This window comes from Narcine bancroftii, chromosome 5, assembly GCF_036971445.1.
Source record: "Narcine bancroftii isolate sNarBan1 chromosome 5, sNarBan1.hap1, whole genome shotgun sequence".
Classification (NCBI taxonomy): Eukaryota; Metazoa; Chordata; class Chondrichthyes; order Torpediniformes; family Narcinidae; genus Narcine; species Narcine bancroftii.
This window is the reverse complement of record NC_091473.1, coordinates 211878640-211898503: the sequence shown is the minus strand read 5'-3', so window position 1 is coordinate 211898503 and position 19864 is coordinate 211878640. Positions and strand designations below refer to the sequence as shown.

The 19864-nt window shown below is 46.3% G+C and overlaps 1 protein-coding gene across 1 annotated transcript in view; it reads right to left on the bottom strand.

Annotated features, from left to right (window-relative positions):
* Positions 1-19864, bottom strand: part of LOC138764789 (zinc finger protein 850-like) — a 58100-nt gene that overhangs the window by 4958 nt on the left and 33278 nt on the right. Inside the window, exon 4 of the mRNA XM_069941073.1 lies at positions 8217-9095. Within this exon, the coding sequence (XP_069797174.1) occupies positions 8228-9095 (868 nt within the window). The 3' untranslated portion in view covers positions 8217-8227. The remainder of the gene's footprint in view (positions 1-8216; positions 9096-19864) is intronic.

The window sequence follows — 19864 nt, the reverse complement described above, 5'->3', positions numbered from 1 at the left end:
CTATTTCAGTGTCTGTCTGCTTTTTGCTCATATCTTGACAAAGGTCTCAGGCCCAAAACCTTGTTATATTCCTTGTCTTCTAAAAGACACTGTGTAACCTGCTGAGTTTCTCCAGCTCTTTTGCATATTGTACTTCAAACACCCTGATGGGATACTGGGCCTGACCGTTCTTGTCCAGCTGTCCCACATCTCTTGTTTACCAGGGTTCTTTTACCCGACCTTTACCCGTCTCAGAGGGATAAACATATGTCGAACTTTGCACGTGGTCCCAAACACCCTCCACATTTCCCTGGATACACCTGTTCCTAATTGATTCTCCTAATCTCCTACCTAATCCCATTGTAATTAGACTTTGCTATTTTTGTCTACTCTTTGCTCATAGCGATGTTAAGGAGTTTCAGACACTGGCCATTTTCACCCTACTTTATCCTGGTGAAATTCCTGGGAATTCAGAAACTCCTGGGCCTTACACACCGTGGTCCAAATTTCTGGAAATTTGCCCTCGGCAACTGGAGGGGGGCCCTGTCCCCAACCGATGACATGTTACGCACTCACAGGAGTATCAGCAAGTTCACCGACCGTTCAGTTGCTAGCCTGCTCGCTCCCCACCACTGGCCCTTGCCTCTCCCATGGGTTGAATGATTGAATGAATTTCCCATAATCCTTCACGCAGCTGGAACCACGGAAATCCAGCTGTGCGAGGGATTATGGTTAATGAGGACGAACATGCACCCAGCATTGTGCTGCCGTCATGACGGGCTGAAGTGACCCGTTGTTGTCAGGAGGTAGGTATCTTTTAATTTTAATTGGCCTACGAGATGCAGCACACAACGGCTGATGTCAGGAGGCTTTCCCTGCTCGGCCATTTGCTCTTCTTACTGCAGGGAGAGGGTGATCTGAGAAAATTTCCCAGGCTACGAGGTAGGGCTGCAGTCCTGTTTAAAATTCCCGGGCTGACCTTTTCACACCACAGGTTCATGGAAGGGTTTCCAGGAAAATTTCCTGAGAATCTTCATTTTACACTACAGTGTGAAAAGGCCTAGTGTCTCAGAAAAGCACTCCAACCAAGAAGTTTGTCACCCGACCAGGTTCATTACCCGGTACTATAACCATATAAAACCATATAACAATTACAGTTCTGAAACAGGCCATCTCGGCCCCTCTAGTCCGTACCGATCTAAGTGATCTCCTCTTGTCCCACCTACCTGCATTTTGCCCATAACCCTTCAATCCCCTTTCATCCATATACCTACTCAACTTTTCCTTAAGTTACAAAATTGACTTTGCTGCAACCATCTCTTCCAGAAGGTCATTCCACTCAGCTACCACTCTCTGAGTGAAGAAGCCCCCTCTCATGTTACTTCTAAACTTTCCCCACCCCAACTCTTTACTCGTGACCTCATTTGAATCTCACCTACCCTGAAGGGAAAGAGGCTAGTCTTTCTATTCCTCTCATAATTTTAAATACCTCTATCAAATCCCCCCTCAACCTTCTATGCTCCAATGAATAAAGACCCAGTCTACTCAATCTTTCTTTGTAATCTAGATTCTGAAATCCAGACAACATTTTAGTAAATCTCCTCTACACCTTCTCCATCTTATTGATATCCTTTCTATAATTTGGTGACCAGAACTGCACACAGCATTCTAAATTTGGCCTGACCAATGCCTTGAATAGTCTCAACATTACTTCCCAACTCCTATATTCTCTGCTTCGATTCATAAAGACCAGCATACCAAAAGCTTTCTTCACCATTCTATCTACATGAGATTCCACCTTCAAAGAACAATGAACCGTTATTCCTAGTTCTGTTCTTTTGCATTCCTCAATGCCCTCCCTTTCACTGCATACGTCCTGTTTTGATTATTTTTTCCAAAATGAAGCATTTCACATTTATCTACATTAAACTCCATCTGCCATCTATCAGCCCACTCTACTAAGCAAGTCCAAATCCTTCCACAGTCCCCGAAAACCATCCTCACTACCCACAACCCCACCCATCTTTGTATCATCTGCATATTTACTAATCCAGTTTACCATTCTATCATTCAAATCATTAATGTAAATGATGAACAACAAGGGACCCAACACCAATCCCTGAAGCACACCACTTGTTACCGGCCTCCATCCCGACAGAGTTATTCACCATGACTCTCTGGCATCTACCTTCTAGCCACTGCTGAACCCATTTGACTATCTCAAAATTAATACCTAGCTCCTGAACCATCCTTACCAACCTTCCATGCGGAATTTTATCTAAGGCCTTACTGAAATCCATTTAGACAACATCTACTGCTCGACCCTCATCAATATTCCAAGTCACCTCCTCAAAAAATTCAACAAGATTTGTCAAACATGACCTTCCACACACAAACCCATATTGAGTATTCATGATCAGACCCGGTATCTCTAGATACTTGTATATTATCTCTACAAATACTTTCCATTAGCTTACTGACCACCAACGTCAAACTTACAGGCCGATAATTGCTAGGCTTACTCCTCAAATCCTTTTTAAACAAAGGAACCACGTGCGATGCACCAATCCCCCAGCACTATGCCCCTCTCTAATGACTTTTGAAAAGTCACCGCCAGAGCCTCTGCCACTTCTTCCCTGACTTCCCTCAAGGTGCTGGGGAAATTCCCATTGGGACCTGGAGACTTATCTATCTTTATATGCTTCAAAAGTTCCAATACCCCTTCTTTCCTAATCCCTACATTTTTATAATTACCCCTTTTGCTTCCCCTATCCAGCACAATTCAATATCCTTCTCCCTAGTGAATACCGAAGAACTTGTTCAATATCTCCCCTGTCTCATTTGGCTCCGTACACAGTTTCTCTGAGCGATCAATTTTATCCTTCACTCTCCTTTTGCTATTTACATATTTGTAAAAACTGTTCGGATTTATTTTCACCCTGTTTGCTATAGCCACCTCATACTTTCTTTTCACTTTCCTTATTTAGATTCTTTTTACAATCAATGTATTTTCCAAGCATCTTGTTTACACCTTGTTTCTTATATTTTATGTAGGCCTCCCTTTTTATTTGAACCAAATTTCTAATATCTTTTAAAAACCATGGCTCCCTTGAACTTTTGGCTCTGCCTTTTATCCTAACAGACACAAAGATTCTGCATCCTAACCCAATCCACTCCTCGCAAATCTTTTCTCATCTTTTCAAATCTGGCTTTTCTCCACTCAAAAACCTATCCCTTTCCATAATTATATTGAAACTAATGGTACTATGTTCACTGGATTCGAAATGGCCCAACACATTCCTGTCACCTGCCCTTTCTCATTCCCCAACAATAGATCCAACACTGCCCCTTCTCTAGTGGATACCTCAATTTATTGCTGCAAAAATCTATCCTGCACACATTTCACAAATTCTAATCCATCCAGCCCTTTCACAGAATGTGTTTTCCAATCTATATTAGAAAAATTACAATCCTCCACTAACACAACCCTGTGCTTTTTACAAATATCTGCAATTTCCTTAAAAATTTGCTTCTCTATTTCTCACTCCCCACTAGGTGGTCTATAATTCACTCCTATAAGGGTAACTTCTCCTTTGCCATTTCTCAATTCCACCCATACTGGAACAAGCCCTCCACTCTATCTCACCTGGTACTAGATCCAGTATGGCCTCTCCTCTTGTCAGTTTGCTCACATACTGTGTCAGGAATCCTTCTTGGACACATCTGACAAATTTTGCCCCATCTGAACCTTTTGCACCAAAGAGATCAAGTTTATTGTCATCTGATTGTACAAGAAAAACCTGACAAAACCGTGATCTCTGGACCTTGGTGCAAAACATGCAGACACAACCAGCCATACATACATACAGAGAAACAATACATATGCAAAACAAATCTATAAATTAACAAATAAATATTGTTTCATGAATATGAGACTCTCAGTGAACAGTTCCTTTGATCATTCAGCATTCTCACTGACCGTGGGAAGAGGCTGTTCCTTAGCCTGGTGGTGCTGGCTCTGATACACCCGTATCTCTTCCCCGATGGGAGCAGCTGAAAGATGCTATGTGCAGGGTGGAAGGGTGCCAATCAACAATCAGGAAGATTGTCTCTCATGACAACATCCCTGTTATTATGGGTCAAATGTCTTTAAGGCTTAGATAAGAAAATTCTCCCCTTACCACTGGAATTCAGCTGTCTGGCCTGCCTTGGAGTGCAGGGAGTGGTGAACACAGCTCACACCATTACACAAGCCCCTCCCCTCCATCAGCTCTGTGCACACCTCCCACTATCTTGAAGAACCTCTCTCACCCAGTTCACACTCTCTACTCCTCCCTTTTATCAAGAAGGTACATGAGCATGAGAACACACACATCCAGATTCGTGCAATTTCCTGCCTGCATTATATCCTGTATATACCTGACAAAGGACTCAGGCCCAAAATATTGGTTATCCTTTACTTCCCATGGATGATGCTTGACCTGCTGAGTTTCTCCAGCACATTTGTGCATAGAACACTACAGCACAGTACAGGCCCTTCAGGTTGTAGCAGCCCATATATTCCTTTAAAAAAGGTACTAAACCCTCCCTACCCTGTAACCCTCTACATTTCTTCCACCCATGTGCCTCTCCAAGAGGCTCTTAAATACCTCTATTGTTTCAGACTCCACTGACACACCTGCCAATGCATTTCAGGCACTCACAACTGTGTAAAGAAGTATTTTTTTTCCCCTCTCTTCACTTGTACATGTGTCCTCTGGTGTTTGCTGATCCTGCCCTGGGAAACAGGTGCTGGCCGTCTACCCTATCTATGCCTCTCATAATCTTGTAAACCTCTATCGTCTCCTCTCAACCTTCTATGATCCAAAAAGTCCCAGATCTCTGAACCTTGGCTTATAAAACTTATTTTCCAATCCAGGCAACATCCTGGTAAATCTCATAAAGAACCCTCAACACCCTGGTCACAACCACTTCCTACTGCTACCTTCGAGCAGAAGGTACAGAAGCCTGAAAACCAGCATCTCTAGGTTCAAGAACAATTTCTTTCCAGCAGTTGTCAGGCTCTTGAACCTCTCCTTGTTACAATGATCAGGGACTACAGTCACTTTTTGGCACTAGAACAATTGTGAATATTTATTGTTAACAAATTTTAATTTTTTATTTTCTTATTAAGTATACTATTGTAGCTGCATTTTAGTTACCTTTAGAACATGGAACATTACAGTGGAGTACAGGCTCTTCAGCCCATGGTCTTATGCCAACCCATATATACCTAACAAAAAACACTAAACTTTCCCTTGATTTTTCTTCCATCCATGTTCCCATCTAAGAGTCTCTTAAATGTCCCTATTTTTCCAGCCTCCACCACCATCAGACAATGCATTCCAGGCACCCACAATTCTGCATTTATATTTTTAAAAAACATCCCTGATGTCTCCCCAAAATTTTCCTCCCTTCTCTTTGTACAGATGTCCTCTAGTGTCAGCTCTTCCTGCCCTGGGAAAAAAAGATGCTGGGTGTCCACCTCATCTATGTCTATTTGTGGGTTTTTTTTTTAAATACAACGTCCCTCTTTGACTGCAGCAAGTGAGAATTTTGGTTCATATGTACATTGTACAATGTTTATGACAACAAATCACTTCCATTTCACAGGACTATACATACAGATTGGCCAAATTTAAAAAAAAAAGTGGAAGATGGAAGAGTTTCAGTTTTGTACTTCAATAACTAATTTGGTTAATGGATGATCTGGGTTTTCTGAGGGAGCCAATGGCCATGCTGTGGGAGAGTTCTATAGAAAAATCAAAAGGGATTTAGAATTGGCTGTGGTAGATTGGAAAATAAGAGAAAAAAGAATTATGGTAAACAAGCAAGGGTAATGTTAGCTAAATTGTAATTCTTTTAAAAGTAGTGTATATACATACTTTGGACACAAGAGGGAAAGTGGTCCAACAACAGTTTCTTTCCAATAGGTATCAGGTTCTTGAACCTCCCTTTGTTACAGGAACCAGATACTCCACCGGCACCACAAAAGGATGGTGCAATGTTACAGTCTCTGCACAACATTCACTGTGAATATTTATTATTTATCTTTTCTCATTTCTGCTTTTTAATTAATTTATGCAATGCTATTGTAATTGTTTCTGTTTGACAGAATTTCAGTGCAACGCAGATCACAATAAACTTGTTATCAGAACATTCACCTGGTCACCCCATTTCAGAAAGGATGTGGAAATCTTGCAGAGGGTGCAGGGGAGATTTACCAGGATGTTGCCTGGATTGGAGAACATGTCAAGGTTGACAGAACTAGGTCTTTTCTCTTTCAAGTTTGAAGGATGAGATGTGTCCATAATGAGGGGCTTGGAAATACCAAAAGACATATGTCTGTTTAAGGTGAGTGTAAAAAAAAAAGTCCAAGGGAAATGTCAGAGGTAAGCTTTTTTCCTCAGCTTTTGCCTGGAATGCATTGGTAGTGAAGTAGACTGGTACAATGGGGTCATTCAGAAGATCCTTAGATAGGTCATGGGTAGAAGAAATATGAGGGGGGAGGGGTTACGCGCTGTGAAGTTGGGAGTGATTAGATTGTTGTGGAGTAGGTTTACGGAGGTGGGCACCACGTTGTGGGCCGAAGGGTCTATATTGTGCTGTAAAGATCTATCATTATGGTCTTGAACTGCCTTTTCAACGGTACTTTTCCCTGGCCCTTGCACTAATGTCATACTACTTCCCACACTGTTGCCTTATTTATTTAAATAAGAACATCTGCAGTCACTGGAATAGAGTGCAGTACACAAAATGAACATAGAACAATGCAGTACAGGACAGCCCTTTGGTCCTCCATGTTGTGCCGGCCCATACATTCCTTCTTCAAAAAAAGTACTTAATCCTCCCTACTCTGTAACTCTCTATTTTTTTCCTCCAAGTGTCTCAGTCTCTTAAATGCCCCCAATATTTCAGCAAGGCATTCCAAGCACCCACAGCTCTATGTATATATAAAAACACTTACCCTGATATCTCCCCTAAACTTCCCTCCCTTCACTTGTACCAATGTCCTCTGGTGTTTGCTGATTCTGCCCTGCAAGACAGGTGCTGGTTATCCACTCTATCTATGCCTCTCATAATTTTGTAGACTGCGATCAAGTATCCTCTCATCCTTCTATACTCCAAAGTAAAACTCCCAGCTCTGCTAAATTGCCTCATACAACTTGTTTCCCAATTCAGACAGCTTCCTGGTAAATCTCCTCTGCATCCTTCACATCCTTCCTATAATGAGGTGACCAGAACTGAATACAATATTCTTGTGGTCTCAGCAGAGATTTGTAGAGTTGCAACATGACGTCTCTACACCTGAATTCAATCCCTCTATTAATGAACCTCAACATCTCATAGGGATTCTTACCTATCCTATCAACCTGTGTGGAGACCTTGAGGGATGTACAGATTTGAACCCCAAGGTCCCTCTGTTCATCCACACTTTTAAGTAATCGACTATTAACCCTGTACAGGATTTTGGTCAATCCTTCCAAAATGCATCACCTCACACTTATCTGGATTGAAATCCATCTGCCTTTTATGCCCAACTCTGCATCATCCTGTAAGCTTCAACAACTTTGAGTTTCACCAACAACTCCTCCAACCTTTGTCCCATCTGCAAACTTACTGACCCATCCTTCCAATCTCTTCAACCAGGTCATTTATAAAAATCACAAAGAGCAGGAGTTCCAGAACAAATCCTTGCAGCCCCTCAACTAGTCACTGGACCCCAGGAAGAAAACTTTCCTTCCACTACTAATCTCTGTTTTCTTCCAACAAGCCAATTAAAAAAAAATCCATCATAGCTAATTTTCCACTGATTCCAGGTCTCCTGACTTTGAAGATGGGTCTCTCGTGGGGGACCTTGTCAAATGCCTTGCTAAAATCCATGTAGACCACATGTACTGACCTAAACTCATCAATTTCTTTTGTTATCTCCTCAAAAAATTCAATTAGACTCATGAGGTACAACCTTCCCTTCACAAAGCCATGCTGACAATTCTTGAGTAGACTGTACTTCTCCAAATGCTCATAGATCCTAACCTTAAAAAAAAAAGTACAGGAACATTAAAAACTCCACTATTTGCTAAATTCAATCAATGAATTCAGTTACCGCAATTTGGAAAACAAACCATTTCCTGTTTTCTGGAAACGTCTCAGAAATACAGAGAATCTCAGACCCTGGCACCAAGGAGACAACATACCATCAGAATACTCAATCTCTTTCACTTGGGTCAGGAGAAGGCCTTCTCACTGGTGTGGACCCTCTGGTGCTTCTGCAGGTTGGAGATCTGTGGACCCGCTGGTGACTCAGCAGGAGGTAGGACCGGTTGAATCCCTTTCTGCAATTGGTGCAGACAAATGGTTTTTCCCCAGTGTGGCCCCGCTGGTGCCTCAGCAGGTGGGAGGTTTTGGTGAAGCCTTTGCCACACTCGGGGCAGGAGAACGGCTTTACTCTGGTGTGGATCCACCGGTGGGCCTGCAGATTGGAGGACTGGGTGAAGCCTTTGCCACAGTCAGGGCATGTGAAAGGTCTCTCTCTGGTGTGGACCCGCTGGTGGGCCAGCAGGTCAGAGATCTGGGTGAAGCCCTTGCTGCAGTCAGGGCAGACAAATGGCCTCTCCCCGGTGTGGACCCTCTGGTGTCTCAGCAGGTGGGAAGTCTGGGTGAAGCCCTTGCCACACTCGGGGCAGATGAATGGCCTCTCGCCAGTGTGGACCCGCTGGTGGGCTAGCAGGTTGGTGGTATGGGTGAAGCCCTTGCCGCAGTCGGGGCAGATGAATGGCCTCACCCCAGTGTGGACCCGCTGGTGGGTTACCAGGTTGGAGGTCTGGGTGAAGCCCTTGCCACACTCGGGGCAGGAGAAGGGCCTCTCCCCAGTGTGGACCCGTTGGTGGGTCAGCAGGCTGGACAAATGGGCAAACCTCTTTCCACACTGGGGGCAGACGAACGGCCTCTCCCCAGTGTGGATCCGCTGGTGGGTCAGCAGGCTGGAGGTCTGGGTGAAGCCCTTGCCACACTCGGGGCAAGTGAAGGGTCTCTCCCCAGTGTGGACCCGCCGGTGTTTTGTTAACTGACTCGGGCTTTTAAAGTTCTTCCCACAGTCGGCACACTGAAAAGGGCTCATTGTTTTGGGGACGAGAGGGGGTGGCCAGGGAATAAATCAATGCAGTCCTGCCCCGGGGCACACAGCGCATGCTCTGCACGATGGAGGATCCTGGAGGGCAATGGGTTAAATCAACACCAAGGCTGGGACGAGGGCAGGGACTCGGGGAAAAGTGTCCTCTGGACCGGGCACTGCAAGCCCCGGAACCACGGCAGCCCTCAGTTCCGGCACTGAATCGCCTTCCGTCCCCGATAAGCGCCGGCCCCTGGAATACCTGCCGCCGCCTGTCTGCGAGACACGCACTGCGCATGCCTGTGACGTATCATCCGGGCTGTCGAACGCATTGACGTTAAACACGCCACGTTCCAAGCCTGCGTTTTCTTAAAGGCGCAGAACTCCGTCAGCTACCTGGATTAGAATAACCCGAGTTCCCTCATTGCAAATAATTTAAAAAATATATATAATTGTTCTGAGTCCTCATCGAACGTGGAAAGTTCTCATTTATTACTTCCACACTGAATATTAATGCTCCCTCTGGCCAGGAAGAGGACTTTTGTCCATGTTTCCCACGTGTCCCTGATTGGCCTGAACACGTGTCCATGTGTTTCCCTCTCTCTCATTCACTTTCCACCTTCATCCTCGAATGGCTCGGGCTCAAAACATTGGATTTATGGATGATCTGCTGGGTTCCTCCAGCATTTTGCTCCTACAATTACAGCGTCTGCCGAGTATTTTGTTTCACTACAACATGTCCCACCAGGTCGCTGCGCCCTGCTCCCGCACCTTTCACATACTAATAACCTGGTCGGAACCGCAGGGATATCTGGCCTGCCTGGACAATCAAAGTCAGGGATCGGTTCAGGATGCTGTAGATTGGATCTCCTAACGGCTTGTCACAGAGGAAGGGGGTTCACATGCTCCGTGGGTTAACTGGGTGGCACAGATTGAACCAGTTCCTATTGTGCTGGGATAGGTGTGGAGATAGCAACCTCCCAGTTCTTTAACCCGATGCAGTAAGAGCAGGAGAGGGAATAGAAGACTGACGTGTGACTCGGGACATTCTGACAGACCCGAAGTTATCCGTGTGTTGTCCTATAGAGGCTGCAGCTTCCAGCCGGGATCAGTTTGGGACCGTTTCAACGCGTGCAGGAGCCTAGAAGATGCCACGTCTTACGACCTCAACGTGGTGTGGCGTCATTTAGAATCAAGGGTTCAGTTTGAAGGGGGAAGCGAGAGGAGGGGGAGGAAGCGAGAGGAGGGGGGGGAGCGAGAGGAGGGGGGGGGTAAGCGAGAGGAGGGGGGGGTAAGCGAGAGGAGGGGGGGTAAGCGAGAGGAGGGGGGTAAGCGAGAGGAGGGGGGGAAGCGAGAGGAGGAGGGGGGGAAGCGAGAGGAGGAGGGGGGGAAGCGAGAGGAGGAGGGGGGGAAGCGAGAGGAGGAGGGGGGGGAAGCGAGAGGAGGAGGGGGGGGAAGCGAGAGGAGGAGGGGGGGAAGCGAGAGGAGGGGGGGAAGCGAGAGGAGGGGGGGAAAGCGAGAGGAGGGGGGGAAGCGAGAGGAGGGGGGGAAGCGAGAGGGGGGGAAGCGAGAGGAGGGGGGGGAAGCGAGAGGGGGGGGAAAGCGAGAGGAGGGGGGGGAAAGCGAGAGGAGGGGGGGGAAAGCGAGAGGGGGGGGGAAGCGAGAGGAGGGGGGGAAGCGAGAGGAGGGGGGGAAGCGAGAGGAGGGGGGAAGCGAGAGGAGGGGGGAAGCGAGAAAGGGAGGGGGGGAGGAAGCGAGAGGAGGGGGGGAAGCGAGAGGAGGAGGGGGGGGAAGCGAGAGGAGGGGGGAGGGGAAGCGAGAAAGGGAGGGGAAGCGAGAAAGGGAGGGGAAGCGAGAAAGGGAGGGGGAGTAGGATGACCAGACGTCTGGATTTAGGCCGGACAGTCCTCCTTTTGAGGATTCTATCCTTCTGGCGCCACCTCGAGCCTGACGTTCATTAAGGAGCAGAATCCAAAAGAAGGGAAGGGACAGAGTTCTTTCCTGTCAATCTGCGGCGTCCCAGATTCCGAAGACAGTAGTCAGCCATGTTTGTTATTGCGCGTATGCGTCAGCCAGCACTCGCGCATGCGCAATGAAAAGAATAAGGAATCCTGTGGCGGTGCACGTCCTCATGGCGAACTGGCTTCGCTTGTATTGCCACGTGGCAGTGCAGAGTTGGGGAAATGGCGTCGTTAGAGGTTTCGCTCTGACTCTATTCTCCCTTCCAGCGCGCACCCTGGGCAGCAATTATGATGTCACAATGAACCAAGTGACTGAGCTCAGGCTGCCCTTAAAAGGGCGTGCTGAATTTGAATAAAAAGTCATTAACAACTCTGTGTTTTTCCCACTGCTCACACGGTCACAGCGGTGACCCTAACCAGCCCAAACGATTTTCTGAACGCAAAGCACCACGGATTCAGCAGAGATTAATGCTGTCTCCATCAAGCTTCCCCCCCTTTAGGACCCACTTGTGAGAGACAGAAGTACCTTCCCAGATTTTGCTCGAGACAAAAATTGAGAACAAAGAACATTTATTATACAACAATGCAAAGTTGGGTGCTTCCCCTTGCCCTGGGAATACACACATACACTGGGGCTCACCCAACTTTTATACAGTGAATTTCAGTGTAGAGGTACCCTTCCCCCCACCCCCCCCCCAAAAAAAATTCTTCTGCCTCCTGGATTGGTTTGGCCTTTGGTAATTCTGTCTGCCTATGTGCAGTTTCTGTAAACTTGAAAGACCATGGGGTATCCTGTCGGGGTACCATCATGTCATTGTCCTTATTCATGAATCTGCCTTTGTCCTTATTCACACATCTCAACCCCCAGGACTTACTAATTCTATATCAGAACTTGCTAATTCTTTCTATCACTATAAGACCGTTATTCTATTATACTTGCGTAACCCTTCCTCACACTCTTATCGGAATTCATCCCTACTCAGCACTTACTTAACTTCCTCTAGTCCAGTCCAGTATTCCTTATTTCATTCATACTAGCTTTACTTCCTATATTCTATTATCTCTCACACACTGACCGAGAACATGGTTCGGGCAGGCGGAAGTACAATTTCAACTCCGCAACATCTCCTCAGATGCTACAATGTTCTATCATGTCGTGTGCGCTCTGGACCAAGATACTGCAGCGAGGGTGGACAACATCATCCACCACCCCCGGGCTACGGGCAAATACACTGCCCTCAAAACCTGCTGCTTGGAACTTTCAGGCTAACTCCCCAGCAACGGTCTTCTAGGCTCCTTCACCGAGATGGGCTTGGGGACCGTAATCAGTCGGCGTTGATGAACGAAATGCTGGCCCTGGCAGAAGACCACAAGCCTTGTTTTCTCTTCCGCCAGATATTCCTGGAACAGATGCCGGAGGACATCCAGCTGCTCCTCACAGATGAAGGCTTCTTGAAATCGAGGAGAGCAGCAGCCTGTACGGATGCCCTCTGGCGCACGAAGAAGGAGAACGAGGCAGCCCTCAACCAGGTGGCACGACCAGGAGCCAGCCAACCGCAAGCCGCTCCCAAGACCAAACCAGAGGAGGGCCAGTCGACCTGCTGTTTCTTCCACCAGTGCTGAGGAATGCAAGCCCATAAGTGCTGCCAGCCCTGTGGGTTTCAGGAAAATAACCAGGCCAGCTGCCGTTGATGGCTGCGACGGCTGGTCACACAAACAGCCTCCTTAATGTGACGGACAGATCCACCAGCTGCTGATTCCTGGTGGACATAGGGGCTTAGCTCAGTATCCTTCCCCCCACCGCATTAGAGACTTGCATCTGATCTTGAGGTCCAACCCTGTGGGCGGCTAACAGCTCCACTATCAGGACCTAAGGCACCTGCAGGGCTCAGATCCAGATCGGGAAGGAGAAGTTCCACTGGAGGTTCGTCCTAGCCTCTAGGGGCCAACTTCCTCAGAGCTCATGGCCTACTGGTTGTCATGAAGGGCAAAAGGCTTGTCAATGCTCGAATGTTCCAATCCACCCGACTGGACACAGCAGAGCCCACATGCCCAAAATCGCCACCATAGCCAACGCCAGGGATGAGTTCGACGAGATCCTCCACAAATACCCCACCATCTTAGAGCCACGGTTCAACGCTGCCCTGCCCCAGCATGGGGTCTTCCACCACATTGCCACATGAGGCCCTCTGCTTCACACTAGACCCAGACGGCTGCCACCCGAGAAGCTCCAGCAGGCAAAGGAGGAGTTCTCCAGGAACTGAGAATGGTCAGGCGCTTGGACAGCTCCTGGGTATCGCCGCTCCTTATGGTCCTGAAATCAACCGTGCAGGACTACTGTCAGTTGAACAATGCAACCACCCCTGACAGGTACCCAGTGCCCCACATATAGGACTTCTCCGCCAACCTCCATGGTGCACGGGTCTTCTCCAAAGTGAACCTTGTGCGGAGATACCATCAGATCCCGGTGCACCCAGACAACTTGGGTAAGATGGCCATTATCACCCCTTTCGGCCTCTTCGAGAATCTGCGTATGCCCTTCCGTCTAAAGAACGCGCCCCAAACGTTCCAGTGACTCATGGACGCGGTTGGAAAAGACCTGGCCTTTGTGTTCATTTACCTGGATGATATTCTCATTGCCAGTCACAACTGCGATGAACACAAAGCCCACCTCTTTGCCCAGCTGGTGGACTTTGGCCTCACGGTCAACGTGGCCAAATGTCAATTTGGCAAGGAGTCCCTGCAGTTCCTGGGGCACACCATTTTGGCAGCTGTTCAATGATTCCCCAAACCCTCCACCCTGTAAGGCTTCCAAGAGTTCATGGGGATGGTGAACTTTTACCATCGTTTCATCCCTGGAGCCGTGCGTACTATGCACCCATTATTGTGGTCAGAGAGCTTTCATCGCGACAAAGGGGGCTCTAGCCAGTGCCACGCTGCTGGTGCACCAGCGGCTGGGGGCACACGTGGTGCTCTCCGTGGACACCTCAGCTACGGCGGTGGGGGGGTGTTATGGAACAGTGGCTCGATGGACAATGGCGCCTTCTGGGCTTTTTCAGCAAGCAGCTGCACCAACTGGAGCTCAAATACAGTGCCTTTGACTGGTAGCTCCTGGCACTGTATTTGACTGTTCGCCATTTCCGCTACTTCCTCAAGGGCAGGCCGTTCACAGCCTTCATGGATCACAAGCCCCCTCACTCAAGCACTGGCAATGGCCAAGGATCCGTGGTCTGCCAGACAGCAGCGCCACCTCTCGCACATGTCTGAGTTCACGACCGACATCCAACAAGGCCGGCAAGGACAATGTAGTGGCAGATGGACTCTCTCGTCCAGCCACCTCTCGCACATGTCTGAGTTCACGACCAACATCCAACATGGCCAGCAAGGACAATGTAGTGGCAGATGAGCTTTCTTGTCCAGCCATCAACACTCTCGTGCCCGTCCTGGATTACGAGCAACTGGCTCAGGCACAGAGGAATGATGCGGACTGCCATCTTGGGCCTCAAACTCAAGGATGTCCGGGTGCCCAGCAGCCCGGACACATTGCTCTGCAATGTCTCAACAGGTATGCCATGCCCGGTGGTTCCGCCGCACTGGAGGACAAAGGTCTTTAGACTGATCCACGACCTCGCTCACCCAGCGGTAAAGACAACTGTGTGAATGGTGGTGGAGTGGTTTGTGTGGCACGGGCTGAAGAAAGAGGTGGTGGAACTGGCCAAGAACTGTACTAGATGCCAGAGACCCCCATCCAGAACTTCACCGCGGTGGTTTGCAGATTCCAACACATCCACATTGGTGTAATCGGGCCCCTGCCGGTGTCCAAGGAAACTTGTTACCTCCTCACAGTGGTGGATTGGGCCACAAGGTGGCCGGAGGCTGTACTGATTAAGGAGGCCTCTGCAGAGACATGCACCAGAACGCTCGTCAGCCAATGGATTGCCCGTTTTGGAGTCCCGGCGCACATCACTAGTGACAGAGGGGTGCAGTTCACATCTGCCCTGTGGACTCAGATGGCAAAGCTCCCGGGGGTCAAGCTCCACCACAACATACTACCCGCAGTCCATCGGGTTGGTGGAGAGGTTCCACAGGCACCTGAAAGCATTGCTTGTGGCTAGGCTCTCTGTACCAGACTGGGCCGACGAACTACCCTGGGCCTTCCTCGAGATTAGGACGGCACCCAAGGAGGACCTGTAGGCTTCAGTAGTGGAGATGGTCTATGGTGCATTGCTTTCCCTGCTGGGTGAGTTTTTGGCCCAGACCCTGACACCTCAGCCACCGACAAAAACCTGCTGGTGGACCTACACAGGCAACTGGCCTCCCTAGCTCCCCCACCACTGGCACACCATGGTACCCAGCCATTTAATCTCCCCAAAGAGCTTGACTCTTCCCAGTTCATTTTCATGTGGAGGGGACCACAAGGTGCACCGCTACAGCGACTGTACAGGGGGCCATACAAAGTCTTGCACCGGACCGGCGGAACCTTCACCCTGGATGTTGGGTGGCAGAGAGGAACATTTTTACAGTGGACTGCCTGAAGACGGCCCATCTGTACTTATCACAGCTGGTGCAACGGCTGTGCCCAAGCGCCGGAGCCAGCCGCCAAAGCAATAGGACGCGTACCCAGTTCTGGGGTTGGGGGGTTGTGTGGCGCGCACATCCTCATGGCAAACCAGCCCCGCTTGTATCGCCACGTGGCGGGACATCCATGGGGAAATGGCATCGTCAAAGGTTTCTCTCTGATTCCAGCATCCCTTCCAGCACACACCCTTGGCAGCGGTTATGATGTCACAATGCACCAGGTGACTGAGCTCGTGCTGCCCTTAAAGGGGCGTCCTGAATTCGAATAAAAACTGTTGTTAATGACCCTCAATGTGCTGGCCGTGTTTCTTCCACTGCCCACACCGCCACAATACCACATAATACTATTTTTTATTACTATCAGCTTAAATCATATTTAAAAAGAAAATTAGGGAGGAATTTTAAATTACCAGAACAAAGTCTATTTGAATATCTAATAACTGAGATATTTATTGAAATATTTATTACTAATATGTATATCAAATTACAAGAGACTATTCAGAAAAAGGAATTATTCAAATCTAAATCCAGATGGGAAAAAGATTTAAGTATATAGATTCAAGATGAAGTATGGTCAAAATTATGCTACAAAAGTGTAACTAATACAATTAATATTAGATATCAAATGGTACAATTTCATTTTTTACATCAATTATATTATACTCCATATAAATTACATGGAATTGCTCCGATCAATGTTTTAGATGTAATAAAGAAGTAGGATACTTTCTGTATGCAGTCTGGCAATCTGAAAAGGTAGATAATAGACAATAGACAATAGGAGCTGGAGTAGGCCCTTCGGCCCATCGAGCCAGCACCGCCATTTTACAGATCATGGCTGATCACTACCATCAATACCCCTTTCCAGCCTTATCCCCATAACCCTTAACTCCTTTGCCCACTAGAGTCTTATCTAACTCTCTTTTGAACATAATCAGCGAATCTGCCTCTATCACCCTCTGTGGCAGAGCATTCCACAGATTCACACTTCTCTGGGTAAAAAAAATGTTTTCTCATCTCCGTCCTAAAGGGCCTACCCTGTATTCTTAAACTATGCCCTCTAGTCCTCGTCTCCCCCATCATTGGGAACAAGTAATCCAACTTCACCCTGTCTACCCCCCTGATAATTTTGTATACCTCAATCATGTCCCCCCTCATCCTTCTAAACTCCATCGGATACAAGTCCAGTTTTTCTAGCCTTTCAGCATATGTCATCCCTGGAACTAACCTTGTAAATCTGCGCTGCACACCTTCTATAGCTAGTATGTCCTTCCTCAAAATTGGAGACCAGAACTGGACGCAATACTCCAGGTGGGGTCTCACCAGGGCCCTGTACAACTGAAGAAGGGCGTCTCTGTTCCTATACTCAAATCCCCTCTTTATGAAAGCCAACATGCTATTAGCCTTCTTCACAGCTTTCTGAACCTGCATGTTAGTCTTCAGTGACCGGTGAACAAGTACTCCCAGATCCATTTGCTCCTCCCCACTCCCTAGCTTGTCTCCATTTAAATAATACTCAGCTTTCCTATTATTGCCCCCAAAATGGATAACCTCACATTTGCTTACATTGAACGTCATCTTCCATTCAGCAGCCCACTCCCCCAACCTGTCCAAGTCCCTCTGCATTTTCCTGACATCCTCCTCACACCCCACACCGCCACCCAGTTTCATGTCATCAAGTTTTGGAAGGATATAAATTTTTTTGAAGATGCAAATTTTGAAGGATCTCAGAATATTTTTATTGGGAGATATTTCTCAATTGAAGTTAGATATTTATCAGAAGAAGTTTTTAAGTGTAGCAATAGCAAAGAAATTTATATCTGTAACATGGAAATTGGGAGATATTGTGGGGTTGAATAGATGGCAAATGGAATTATTAAATTGTATACCATAAGAGAGAATAACATGTAATTTACAAAACCAACTGGAAACATTTAATAAGATTTGGAAATCCTACATGGATTTTATTGCTATGATTTTACCTACAACGTCTACTATGCCCGCATCCAACCTGCCCTAATTAGTTCATGCTTTAAGATTATTACGTACATTTTCAATTAATTAATTAAAAGATACAAGATTATTAGACAGACTTTTCTTTTTACTTTTTTGGGGAGGGAGAAAATATAAAAAAATGTATTCTTTTTGTGTTGTAGTTTTTATTATTCTTATGTTATGGATAAATACTGCATATGTTTTGAAGCAAATGAAAAATAAAATTTACTAAAAAAAGTACTCAAGAAGAACTGAAGGTCAACTGTTTAAGCAAAATCAGTTTTTTTCTGGAGATATTAATTACAAATCTTTTGGACAGAGATAAGGTCAGATGTTTTTGTGGATGTGAAGTGATAATTTGAAAAAGTTGTGTTTTGGACAGAAATGAAACAAACAGTAGAGATGTATGTCACATGATTTCAGAGAAACAGAAATGAAGAGAGAAAGAGAGACATTTTGAAACCTGTTGGAAGAAATTGACCTTCCTGAGAAAGACACAGGGGTAAAACAGTAGTCTCCAGAGGATGAAGGAGATGCTGTTATGTATGTATCCTTATCATAGGAGATGCACAAAATCTGTGGCCATAAAGAAGAGTAATTTCATGGTCTCTTTGAATAAGGAGGACAGTTTTGGAATTGAAGATACTGTTGTGTGTTACTTCTGGAAAAGGGAACATAAAATAAGTGGCTTTAAAATAAGTAAAAACACTTCTGACTGTCTCTTTAAGATAAAGAGGGCATATTCATCATGTGGAACACAGATTCCAAACTCTCCAAGCAGGAGAGAACACTCATGAAGAATATCTCTCTGAAAGACAAATCATCAAGAGACTTGGGAGTTTCAAGAGATCTGAAGATCTAATATTTAAGAGTACTTCATAATTACTTCTGAACTACGATTTTAAAAAGACCCTCAAGTTTGATAACTAAATATTACGTGATGGAATAGGGAAATTGCGAGTTGTATTCCCCTGGTGAAAAATCACGTACAGTTTAAGAAGAAAACATGACACATTTGTTAGAGTATGGCACCCTTATCTACAACCTTTAGGCAGGCAGATATAGTTACATCCCTTCTAAAGAGAAGAAAGGTAAAAATCCGTACTAATAGTGGAATGATTGAGTTAAATGAAGTGCTTCATGGCTCAGATGGCAGCTCAGATGTCTTTTTCATTTTGCTCTTTGTTACTCTGGGTTTATATTGGTCCCTTTAAGGTTTGGTGACTCTAGATTTTTGGTTCTTTATGTTTGTTTAATTTACATAATATTTTCCTTGTGGTATTAGGGTGTGGAAAGGAAGGGAGAGGGGTCTGAATGTAATATATCATTTTTGACCTTTGTGTGTCTTGGAAAATCAAAAATGAAATATTCAAAAAAAGTCACCAAGTGTGAAGACACTTTATCTGAATGCCTAGAGCACACATGTCAAACTCAGGCCCGCGGGCCAAATTTGGCCCGTGATATAATTATATTTGGCCCGCAAAATCATATCAAATATGTATTAGAGCTGGCCTGCTGGCCGCTGCGCCAGTATAGCGCACGCACAGCTAATACTACAAATCCCAGAATGCTTTGCAAATGCATTGGCGCCGGCCCGTCAGCCCGCTAATCGCCCCCACCTCCTCTGTTTACTTTCATTAGCATCTGTGACCTGTCGCCCAACTCACATGTGTGAGAGATAATAGAATATAGGAAGTAAAGCTAGTATGAATGAAATAAGGAATACTAGACTAGACTAGAGGAAGTTAAGTAAGTGCTGAGTAGGGATGAATTCCGATAAGAGTGTGAGGAAGGGTTACACAAGTATAATAGAATAAGGGTCTTATAGTGATAGACAGAATTAGCAAGTTCTGCATATATTAGTAAGTCCTGGGGGTTGAGATATGTGAATAAGGACAATGACATGATGGGACCCAGACAGGATACCCCATGGTCTTTCAGGTTTACAGGAAACTGCACTTAGGCAGACAGAATAACCAAATGCCAAACCAATCCAGGAGGCAGAAGAATGTTAGGGGGTGTGAGAAACAGAAGTACCTTAACAGAATTTGCTCGAGACAAAAATTGAGAACAAAGAACATTTATTATACAACAATGCAAAGTTGGGTGCTTCCCCTTACCCTGGGAATACACACATACACTGGGGCTCACCCAACTTTTATACTGTTTATTTCAGTATACCCTCCCCCTTACATTCTTC